At 42.5% G+C, this 12,268-nt stretch overlaps 1 protein-coding gene across 3 annotated transcripts in view; it reads right to left on the bottom strand.

Annotated features, from left to right (window-relative positions):
- EIF3L (eukaryotic translation initiation factor 3 subunit L) overlaps positions 1-8,734 on the bottom strand; it is a 29,167-nt gene extending 20,433 nt beyond the window's left edge. Inside the window, exons 1-4 of one of the 3 annotated variants that reach the window (XM_069491733.1) lie at positions 8,646-8,734; positions 8,055-8,103; positions 6,956-7,166; positions 2,001-2,080 (exon numbers count right to left, since the gene is read on the bottom strand). In XM_069491733.1, coding sequence (XP_069347834.1) covers positions 2,001-2,080; positions 6,956-7,166; positions 8,055-8,103; positions 8,646-8,678 — 373 coding nt within the window. In that variant the 5' untranslated portion in view covers positions 8,679-8,734. Of the gene's footprint in view, positions 1-2,000; positions 2,081-6,955; positions 7,167-8,054; positions 8,104-8,645 lie in introns of those variants that run through there. The other 2 variants (XM_069491731.1, XM_069491732.1) reach the window with 2 other exon arrangements.
- Positions 8,735-12,268: the final 3,534 nt, after the last annotated feature.

Here is a 12,268-nt window from a genome sequence, read left to right as displayed (position 1 = left end):
GGGAGGCCGAGGCGGGCGGATCGTTTGAGCTCAGGAGTTCAAGACCAGCCTGAGCAAGAGCGAGACCCCATCTCTACTAAAAATAGAAAGAAATTATATGGACAGCTAAAAAAATATATATAGAAAAAATTAGCTGGGCATGGTGGCACATGCCTGTAGTCCCAGCTACTCGGGAGGCTGAGGCAGGAGGATCGCTTGAGCCCAGGAGTTTCAGGTTGCTGTGAGCTATGCTGACGCCATGGCACTCTAGCCTGGGCAACAGAGTGAAACTCTGTCTCAATTAAAAAAAAAAAAAAAATAGAAATAAAAAAACCAGTAAGGTTTTATGTTGAATACTTGCTTTCCTTCTGGGAGGCTAGAATTTTGGTATGTGTTAGGGAGAAGGCACCTACATGACTAGGCCCCAGTACAGTCCCAAGGCACTGAGTCCGTAATGAGCTTCCCTGATAGACATTTCACGTATGTCCCATGTGACTCCACTGGGAGAGATTTGTACCTGGTTCCTCTGTACTTTGGCCCATGCGCCTTTCCCCCTTGCTGATTTTGCTTTGTATCCTTTTGCTATAAACCCTCATAAATGTGGGTACAACTATATGCTGAGTCCTGTGAGTCCTCCTAGCAAATAATCAAACCTGGGGGTGGTCTTGAGGACTCCTGGAGATGCAGAACACTCTCCAAAATTATAAGTAGGAAAAAAAACAAGAGAAAGAAAAGGAAGCTTAGTTTATATAAAAAAGAACAAAAGAATTATCCCCATTTGCTTATACATGCACAGAATATCACAGAAAGGATAAACAAGAAAATGGTAACACTAGTTGTTTCCAGAGATAGAAACTGAAAACTTGGGACAAAAGATGGAGGGGGATTTTTATACCAAATCTCCTTTTTTATTATAAATCCTGTGAATTTTTACCTGTTTCTAAATAAATATATGTATATTTAAAAAATGAGACTCCTATTGTTCTTAATATACATAATATTACATTCCCTACACGCAAAATATTAACATCTCAACAACATAGAAAATATTTATTTCAGACTAAGGTTTAAACCTTTTATCAGACAATGATAATAAAAGTAAGTGCTCAAAAAACGTCAGGTGTAACATTTTGTTAAGATTTATACAATGAAAACTACAAAACATTGCTGAAAGAAATTAAAGACCTACTTTGGTTGTCTAGTGATCAGGGAAAAATAAAAAGAAATTGAAGACTTAAATAAATGGAAAGCTATCCCTTGTCCATGGATTGGAGGACTTAACATTGTTAAGATGGAAATACTCCACAAATCGAGCTTCAGATTCAATGCAATTCCTGTCAAAATCCCAGCTGGCTACTTTGCAGAAACTGACAAGCTGATCCTAAAATTCATAAAGAAATCCAAGGGACCCAGAATAGCCAAAACAATCTTGAAAAAGAGCTAAGTTGGAGGACTTATACTTCCCAATTTCCAAATTTAGTACAAAGCTATAGTAATCAAGATGGTGTGATACAAGCATGGGATACACATACTGATCGATGGAATGGAACTGAACATCCAGAAATAAACCCTCACATTTATGAATCAACTGTTTTCAAGATAATCCAATGGGGGGAAGAATGGTTTTTTTCAAATACTAGTGCTGGGAAGCTGGTTATCCACATTCAAAACAATGAAGTTGGATCTGCCTCCCTCACCCATATAGAGGACATCACCTAAGAAGTGAAGGGTGGGAAGCTAGAGAGACCATTCCAGAATGACTGTAACCATCATCAAATAAATTACAGAAGGAAACGGAAACAGGAACAAAAGATCTCAATTTCAGCCTTCATCAAATGAAGGATCTCTGTCCCCTCAAATTATTCAGCCTTCATTCAACAAGTTATTTTACTAAGGACTCACTATGTACCAAGCCCTGGGGAAACAAAAGGGTGAGCAAAGTAGCCACAGATGCTCCTGAGCTTTCTAATGACCCAGTGGGATCCCATCCAGCACACAGGATACAAAAAGCCCACACCTACCGTTGCCAACCTGTGGAGCAATGGCTTCAGCCTCAGGCCAAGGTGTATTCTTGAAGAATCTTTCAGTCAGCTTAGTCCAGCTGAAAAATCAAGCAGAAAAATTCTAACTCCAAAAGCACTGGAGAGTACCAACCTTTACATTTTATAGTTGAAGACCCAGGCTCAGAGAGGGTAGATGTCACAGAAACAGAGCCAAGGCCAGAACCCTCCAAGTCCACAACTTTCTTCAACTATGCACTTCAGACAATCTTTCTTAACATAATAAAACACTCTTTTTATATCATTTAGGCACCCACCAAGCTTTTCAGGATTATCTCCTGCCTCTTTATCATGAATTACAGCATATTTAACTGCTTGGTGTTCCCCATGAGCACTACCTTTTAGACACCAGTACCCAATCCCTTAGCACATAGTGTTCCCACTGCCTGGCACACTGTGCTCCTCTCCAAACACAGAAGCAAACCAGTCTGCTGCAGTCTGCGGCCACAACAGACCTACAGCATCCAATCTGCTTCTCAAACCTCCAAGAAGGCTGCTCTTTCATTTTCCTCTCCTGATCCCCTTAGCAGCTACTTTTCCACATGCTGCCCAAGCCCTACCTCTCCCAACTTCTCTGGCCCTTCCAGTCCAGCATATAAACATATGTGCTCAAGCCCCTCTTCAAAACACAGAATGAAACAGAAAGCGTATCAGTGACCAGTAAATCCTCTATACTTACCATCTGCCTTTCACACCCCACTGCTATCTGACTGCTGCCTCCAACAGTCCACTGAAATTGACCTTGTTAAGGTTAGAAAGGACACTCTAAAGCACTAAACATCTGTTGACCATCTCTTTCTTCAAAGTCTCTTCTGAAGACTTTTTGGTTCCTATGATACTTCTCCCTGCTAATTTACCATTAGGTTGGTGCAAAAGTAATTGTAGAGGCCGGGCAAGGTGGCTCACACCTGTAATCCTAGCACTCTGGGAGGCCAAGGCGGAAAGATCGCTTGAGCTCAAGAGTTCGAGATCAGCCCGAGCAAGAGTGAGATCCCATCTCTACTAAAAATAGAAAAATTGGCTGGGTGTCATGGCATGCGCCTGTAGTCCCAGCTACTCAGGGGGCTGAGGCAGGAGAATCGCTAGAGCCCAGGAGTTTGAGGTTGCCGTGAACTAGGCTGACGCCTGGGCACTCTAGCCCAGTTGACAGAGCAATACTCTGTCTCAAAAATAAATAAATAGTAAAAAAAAAAAAAAAAAAAAAAAGTAATTGCAGTTTTAGCATTGTTGAAATTTGCTGTTTGATACTGAAATACATTCTTAAATAAATGTGGTTATGTTATACATCATTTTAATGCACATTTCTTGCTTTCTGTTTTTTTACGAATGACTTACTACTTGCTGTTTGATATTTACTTTAGACTATGGAAATGAGTTAGATAAAAAGCAAATTTGAGCAATTTTCTGTTTAGAGTTCAAAATGGGTCGTAAAGTAGCAGAGACAACTGGCAACATCAACAATGCATTTGGCCCAGGAACTGCTAACGCACAGTGCAGTAGTAGCTCAAGAAGTTTGCAAAGGAGACGAGAGCCTTTAAGATGAGGAGCACAGTGGCCAGCCATCAGAAGTTGACAACGACCAATTGAGAGCAATCACTGAACCTGATCCTCTTACAACTACACAAGAAGTCGCCGAAGAACTCAATGCTGACCATCCTACTATGGTTATTTGGAATTTGAAGCAAACTGGAAAGGTGAAAAAGCTTGCTAAGTGGGTGCCTCATGAGCTGACAGAAAATCAAAAAAATTGTCATTCTGAAGTGTTGTCTTCTCTTATTGTACTCAGTAAGGAACCATTTCTTGATTGGATTGTGACATGTGACAAAAAGTGGATTTTATATGACAACCAGTGACAACCAGCTCAGTGGTTGAACAAGAAGCTCCAAGGCACTTCCCAAAGTCAAACTTGTACCAAAAAAAGGTCATGGTCGCTGTTTGTTGGTCTGCTGCCGGTCTGATCCACTACGGCTTTCTGAATTGCAGTGAAACCATTATATCTAATAAGTATTCTCAGCAAATCCATGAGATGCACCAAAAACTGCAACGCCTGCAGCTGGCACTAGTCAACAGAAAGGGCCCAATTCTTCTCCATGACAACACCCGACCTCAAGTCACACACCCAACGCTTCAAAAGCTGACTGAACAAATTGGGCTACGAAGTTTTGCCTCATCGGCATATTCACCTGACCTCTCACCCAACAATTACCAATTCTTCAAGCATCTCAACAACTTTTTGCAGGGAAAACGTTTCCACAACCAGCAGGATGCAGAAAATGATTTCCAAGAGTTTGTCGAATACTGAAGCACGGATACTTAAGCTACAGAAATAAAAAAATTTATTTCTCTTTGGCAAAAATGTGTTGATTGTAATGGTTCCTATTTTGATTAATAAAGATATGTTTGGCTGGGCGTGGTGGCTCACACCTGTAATCCTAGCTTTCTGGGACACCAAGGAAGGAGGATAGCTGGAGCTCAGGGGTTCAACACCAGCCTAAGCAGTGAGACCCCATCTTTATCGAATGAAAAACAAAAAAACAAAAAACAAACAAAAAAAATACACAAAACAACAAAACCCAGCCATGTGTCGTGTCGCGCACCTGTAGTCCCAGCTACCTGGGAGGCTGAGGCAAAAGGATCACTCACAGCCCAGGAGTTGGAGCTTGCAATGAGCTACCACATCACTGTACTCTAACCAGGGACACTGAGTGTGACACTCTATCTTAATAAAATAAGATAAAATAAAATAAAATATATGTTTGAGCCTAGTTATAATTATTTAAATTTCAGTCTGAAACCGCAATTACTGTTGCACCAAACTAATACCCGTTTTTCTTTCTGCTCTGTCTCTTACTGGTCCTCTTTCTTTGCCTGTCCTCCCAACGCTAAAGAAACATAATTCCTCAGGCACCAGCCATTCTTCTCACTACATCTCCTAGGGTAAGAGCGACCACATGCTTGGTTTCAACTATCACATCTGCCTGCACTGCCCAATACAGTAGCCACTAGCTACATGTGACTACTATGATTGAAGAACTGAATTTTAAATTTCAGTTAGTTTTTTTTTTAATTTAAAAACTAGGCCGGGCACGGTGGCTCACGCCTGTAATCCTAGCACTCTGGGAGGCCGAGGCGGGTGGATCGCTCAAGGTCAGGAGTTCGAGACCAGCCTGAGCAAAGAGCGAGACCCCGTCTCTACTAAAAATAGAAAGAAATTATATGGACAACTAAAAACTATATGTAGAAAAATTAGCCGGGCATAGTGGCGCATGCCTGTAGTCCCAGCTACTCGGGAGGCTGAGGCAGTAGGATCGCTTAAGCCCAGGAGTCTGAGGTTGCTGTGAGCTAAGCTGACGCCATGGCACTCACTCTAGCCTGGGCAACAAAGTGAGACTCTGTCTCAAAAAAAAAAAAAAAAACTAATACTTGACTCAGTTATTGGAAAACTTCTAGGTCTATTTGGAATGATTAGATTATGTAGATCTACTTTCCCAATCATGAACTTTATAAAATCTAAATACAAATCAATGCGCTTTCTGCACCCTCCTTTTGCTCTCCCTTTGTGGCAACAAGGGGTCTGGTTGTCATCTGTGGCGTATCACGCTCTGTAAACCTATATCTGGCTCTTGCTCTATAATGCTATCTTTCTGTCCTCAATAAACCTCATTTTTGTGTTTGCCTTTAAATAAGTAAATACAAATCAATTATTTCTGATACACACTGGATTTAGAAGATAGTACAAACCAAAAAAAAGGTAAAATATCTCATTAGTTTTAAAATACTGATTATATGTGGAAATAATCATTTCAGATAAATTTTTACTTCTTTTCACTTTTTAAACATGGGGCTAACACTGTATTTCTATTGAACAGCAGTAGTCCATACATGTCTAACAAGAAAGGGGGGGGATGCAGGAAACAAAGGTCAGAGATTAACTCCTATTCATTGATCCAATAGGCCTCTCGCTATTTGCTTTCTCTCTCCTATCCTTCCAAGACTTGCTTACGTTATATATTTCCTTCATGAAGCCTTTTCTGATTATCCCAGTCTGGGGTGACCTGTCTTATCTCTACTGCCCATCACGTAAGGGCAGTCCCTTCAAAACCTCTAGATCTTGGCTCACCCTGGTATGCACTGAGAAGCTGCACAGCAGTTTAGAAATTAGGCTCTGGTGTCAGACTATACAAGTTCAAAACTCAGCACCTCCATTTAACTAGCTATGTGATTTATTGCTGTGCTGTTTCCTCATCTATAAAATGAGAAAAACAATAGTATCTGCTTCACTAGGTTACTGTGAAAAATAAATGAGTAAATACAGGAAAAGCACTATGAACACTGCCTGATCTATTCTGACAATAAATGCCAATTATTATTATAATTATTAATAGTGATATTATTAATTTAGGCCTTGTACAAGTTTCTGGAGATACAAAATCCAACAAAATTATATGTCCCTGGCTGGGCGCAGTGGCTCATGCCTGTAATCCTAGCACTTTGGGAGGTCAAGGCAGGAGGATTGCTTGAGGCCAGGAGTTTAGGAGTTCAAGACCAGCCTGAGCAAGAGCAAGACCGTCTCTACAAAAAATAGAAAAATGATCTGGGTGTGGCTACGCATGCCTGAAGTCCCAGCTGCTGGGGAGGCAGAGGCAGGAGGATCGCTAGAGCCTAGGAGTTTGAGGCTGCAGTGAGCTATGATGATGTTACTGCACTCCAGCCTGGGGTGACAGAGACCCTGTCTCAAGAAAACAAAGAAAAAGAGAAAGAAAAAAGAAAACTACATGTCCCTAGTACCAAGAAATCACAAAGACCCCCAGGGAATACTTTATTAAAAAAATGATTAAACATCACCCTGTTTGTAGGAGCTGCATCACTAGGCCAGTCCTATCCAGAAAGAGGTCATTTTAGCCAGTGGCCCATACCTGTTCTCATAGATGTCCTGGATCTCATACACCTTCTGGTCAATGACATCGCTGGAGACACGACTGGCCTGTAACTCATACACTTTCTGGTCAATCAAATCCGAGACAGTTTTGTGAAAATACTGGATGAAGTTTTTGATCACTTCGGGGATCACCTGATAGGTCTGCTGTTCATACTGACGTTCATAAGCAAGGTCCTGCTTTGGATCTCCTGGAGATTGGATACAATAACTACTTTATAGAGTGCTTTCAAACACACATGTATGATGGAACAAAAGGGCAAGATCGCCCCACAAACTAAACCTCGGTCTATAAAAACCAGTATAGTTTCCTTTCAAAAATTCAGAGATATAAACCTCCCTATCCCATCTCCCTTGTTTCTTCAGAACAATTACCACTACTTAAAGTCATTTTTTCACTTACTATCTGTTTTGGCCCCTGGAATCTAAAGTCTATGAGGTCAAGAACCTTATCTGTCTTGTGCCCAGCTGTACCCTCAGGGCCTAGAACAGGTATGTGTGTTAAGGAAGAGAGGTGAGACTGTGGGAAGGGCTAAGTGGTAATAGCCACTTAACATTTTTTTAATGAATAAGTGCCACCTCCTAACTATATGGCTTGCAGCCAATTATGAAACCTCTCTAAGTTTTCTCATCTTCAGGAGACAACATTAATGTACATACTACACAGAACTGTTTTAAGTAATAAAGAAATATCTCATGTAAAATACTCAAAATGCATAACATTAAATCAAGCCAAATCACTATAACATTTCAGGAAACCTCAAAAGCCTCCCCAAAAGATTTCATTTGGGCTTGGTTTGAATCACTTAAAATTTTCACATCAAGACTTTCTTCTTCAGCTAATAGTTTAAAAAGCCAGATCAGTAATCCTCCTCTTCTGAGACAATGAGGTGGACCACAATAAAAGCCTCATTTATGAGGCTCTAGATACGATCCCTCCCTCTAAGAGCTAATAACTGACTCCAAACCTGGACCATCAAAAAGCAGTTTTTAACAGACGCCTGTCAGAGCTGGTTGTGAGACATTCAAAAAGGTGCCAATCCCTAGGAGGACTCAGCTAGCCAAACCCATGGTCTCACCTGTGTGCATATCATAGTCGCCCGGGTAGGCATATGGATCATAAGCCGCCTGTGAGGAAAGAGACACAGCGAAAATAGTCACCAACTCGTGAATTCGAAAGGCTCGTCCTAGGGCCTATATATATCAAGCACAGATGTAAGGATACAAAGACGGATAAGACATTGTCCCTGCCTTTGAGGAACTGACATGCCTGCGAGAAAACGGCAGACAGACATTGACAATACACCAAATCGGGTGGAACACAGGAGAGCAAAGCCCAAGAGGCTGTGGAAATCAGTGAGATTTGACCGAACGGAGCGCAGATCGAAAGAGCTCCGTTACAGAAACACAGAACAGTCTAACCAGCCTCCGTCCGCGGTCTTGGGAAAAGGCAGGACAGGCGGACCACACACGGGAAGTGGGCGGGCAGAGCCAGGGCTGCCGAGGCGGAGCTGCGGTAGCAGCAAGAGGGCCGCGCGGGAGGCTGGCCGGAGCTAGCCGTGGCCCGCGGAGGCTCCCGGAGAGACCCGGACACTGCCTCGCCGCGGGGCCCAACATCCAGAGAGCCCTCCCCCTTCGCGGAGCCCACCACGCGCTTGGGGTCACGTTACCTCAGACTCGTAATCATCAGCAGCATAAGACATGTCTACAGCACTCGCGAATGCTGCCGGAAAGAGAGAAAAGAACCGTCCACCTTTGCGTCAGGAGACCGGAAGTTCAGCCGCTCTCGGGCCTGCCGGGAAACCGGAAGTCCTTCCGGAGCTGCCGGCAATCTGTGGTAGCCATATTAGGAAGGATGAGGACTACAAATAACCTGAACTTTTATTTTTTCTTCAAATAGAGGCTATTCAAGGAATGTCACTCTACAGTACTGGTGTAAATTCAGAGATAAGGACATAACGTAGTTGGACATAAAGGCTGAGCAAAGTTAGAGGAAAGAGAAAGAATGCCACTTGAAGGATGACTGCTGCCTCAGGCCGGCTTCTCGCGAGAAGGAAAATTCTGACGTAGGGGGCCTGACTTGGATTTAGGTGTAAGTGGCTTGCCTGCGGCGAGAACGTTCTTCAAACATTCCGACCTCAAAAGACTAAACTTACTGGTTGTAAAAGTTGAGACTTGGTCCCATGCAGTGAGAGGGCATTGAGAAGAGGCGCCCCTCCATTTGGGACACTATGGTTGGAGCAGGCAAAGATGAGGCCAGCTGTGGCGCGAGGCCTGGGACCTGGGCGGCTCTTGAGAGGTCTGGCTTGTGAGGGGCGTGTTCAGACTCGGGCGGTGGTCGGGGTTCGAGTCCCGGGGAAGCCCTCAAGGTACTGATGGCGTTATAAAACAAGCCAATAGAAACCGGTTTATGGGTCATGGGTCTCTTTTGAGTCAAAGGCCAAGGTTCAGCCAAATGTCCATACACAAGATCTAGTGGAAATCTGCGTTCCAGGCCCTACCCTGCCACTGGTTTGCTGTGTGACCAGGAGCACCTTTCACTCTTTGAGTTCCAGCCTCTGTGTCCCCTCATCGCACAGCCCTCCTGGCTTTTTCCATCAGGTCACACTCCGCTTCAGGGCTTTTACACTCAGTTACTTGGGTCTAGAGTCTGGAATGCACTCTCCCGCTCCCCGCAGGTATCCGCTTGGCTCGCTCCATCATCTTCAGGAGTTAGCTCTGATACCGTCGACTCTAAGCATCATCCTATTTAGAATTGCTGCGCCCGGCGCCAGCTCCTTATGCCGCATTCTTGCTTTGTGTTCCTCCCTTGCATTGTCACCAGAAGTGATGCTAATACGGAACTAATGGAGCTCAAGCTTTAGGGCACTTCCATTTTCCGGGACGCTTCTTTGGCTGAGGACGGGTCCTCAGCAATGTTCTCACATGGTCATATGTTTTTGTAAAATTTGCAAAATATTCCAGATCAAGGCACTATCAGAAAAAAAAATTTTTAATTTGCAAAATAATATTTTTATTGCAGTCGCTTAAGATAGCTCTCTCCACTCCGATTTCCCGTCCGTCTGCTGCACCTTGTGTCTAGTGGCATTTGGGATCCAGGTAGAGAAAATCCACCTCGGGAACACTTGAGTTTAGTAGAATATAATTATGTGATACTCTTCCGCGTATATTAAGTTATTGCTGGCCTTCTGTATGTGGGATACACCTGTGACCCACTGTGGTGAGTGGGTGTCTGCAATGAGAAGAGTATTTAAGGTTAATAGGAATACTAGAAAACTTGAAATTACCTGAAATCTTACAGTTCACATACGACAGGAATTTGATACAGGTTGCCCCAAATTTGACAGTTTTCAAAATGTTCATGACATTACTAAAAAGGAATTTTGAATTCAGAAGAAATTTTTCTAAATTATCAATAAAAAATCTAGGCCGGGCACAGTGGCTCACGCCTGTAATCCTAGCAATCTGGGAGGCCGAGGCGGGTGGATTGTTTGAGCTCAGGAGTTCCAGACCAGCCTGAGCAAGAGCGAGACCCCGTCTCTACTAAAAAAATAGAAGGAAATTAGCTGAACAACTAAAAAAAAAATATATATATATATATATATAAAATTAGCTGGGCATGGTTGCACATGCCTGTAGTCCCAGCTAGCCAGGAGGCTGAGGCAGGAGGATTGCTTGAACCCAGGAGTTTGAGGTTGCTGTGAGCTAGGGTGATGCCAAGGCACTCTAGCCCGGGCAACAGAGTGAGACTCTGTCTCAAAACAAAAACAAAAAAATAAATAAATAAAAAATCTGATCTAACATGCTAGAGGAAAGACAATGATCTTTCCATTCTCATTTTGGAAAATTATGATGCAAAATTGTTGCCATATAAAGAGACAAAGTGTAGTCAGCCAAAAATAGAAGAAATACATATTATGGAGGTGTTTCAGAAAATTAATAAGTATCTTGTCTCACTAATTGGATCTTTAAAAAAAAGAAAAGAATAAAATTAGCAAGTATGTTTCTTTTCTAGACTTTGTGATGTTTGTGTTGTAAGCTTTTTTTAAATTACAAATTGAAATTTGTAATTGCATGATTTCTCACAGTGTTGTGTTTTCTCCTTCTAAATAAATTTTCTTTTTAATACCTAGTTTTGTTTTTGTAATTATTCTTTATGTTATCTTAAGATAACATAAAGAATAAATCTTTATGTTATCTTAAGTGCATCTCAAACCTGGATCCCCTGTTTATAACCACCTAATATATTTTATTTATTTATGTAGGACTTTCTACCTCTTTCAGAAAGTACACTCTAATTTAGAGAATCACAATGCAAAATTATTATACAATAGTAAAGGCTCTGAAAGGACCTTCCTCACTGGCTACTCTTTCTCACTTTCCTTGGTTGATCCCTCCTTATCTCTCCAATCACTCAATAGAGGACTTCCCCCTCCCTGGCTTGGTCCTTGGGTCCAGTGGAAAAGCAGTTCTTCAAGGCAAAGAAATCAGGCAGACCAAAGGCCCTGGAAGACAGGATTTAGCAGCTGAAATGCTGCCCTATTTCTCTCGATCTTTTCCTGGGGGTTTGAGGCAGGAAATCTCTCACTCAGGAAAGTGATTACAGAACAGCAGAACATCATGCCTCATCTAAAGGGGAAAGTTGCTAGCAGCTCCAGCCAACTGTTGTGGGAAAGCTTGTCCTGTATTGCCTCATCTTCCCATTTTGAAGAGACTCTGGAAATCAAAACTTTTATGTGAAAGCTGTCAATTTTTAAATGTCAGTGGCCAGTTCAAATTTCTCTAAAATACTATGAAGCCCACAAGATGAGGAAAAGAGAGAAGGAAAGGAAAGACAACTTGTTTTTTTTTTTGAGACAGAGTCTCAATTTGTTGCCCGGGCTAGAGTGCCGTGGCGTCAGCCTCGCTCACAGCAACCTCAAACTCCTGGGCTCAAGCAATCCTCCTGCCTCAGCCTCCTGGACTAGCTGGGACTACAGGCATGTGCCACCATACCCGGCTAATTTTTTCTGTATATATTTTTGGTTGTCTATATAATTTCTTTCTTTTTTCTTTTTCTTTTTTTTTTTTTTTTTGAGACAGAGTCTCACTCTGTTGCCCAGGCTAGAGTGAGTGCCGTGGCGTCAGCCTAGCTCACAGCAACCTCAAACTCCTGAGCTCAAGCGATCCTCCTGTCTCAGCCTCCCAAGTAGCTGGGACTACAGACATGCACCACCATGCCCAGCTAATTTTTTCTATATATATTTAGCTGTCCATATAATTTCTTTCTATTTTTAGTAGAGATGGGGTCTCG

The sequence above is a fragment of the Eulemur rufifrons genome, chromosome 16, assembly GCF_041146395.1.
Source record: "Eulemur rufifrons isolate Redbay chromosome 16, OSU_ERuf_1, whole genome shotgun sequence".
Classification (NCBI taxonomy): domain Eukaryota; kingdom Metazoa; phylum Chordata; class Mammalia; order Primates; family Lemuridae; genus Eulemur; species Eulemur rufifrons.
This window is presented reverse-complemented; position numbering and strand designations above follow the sequence as displayed.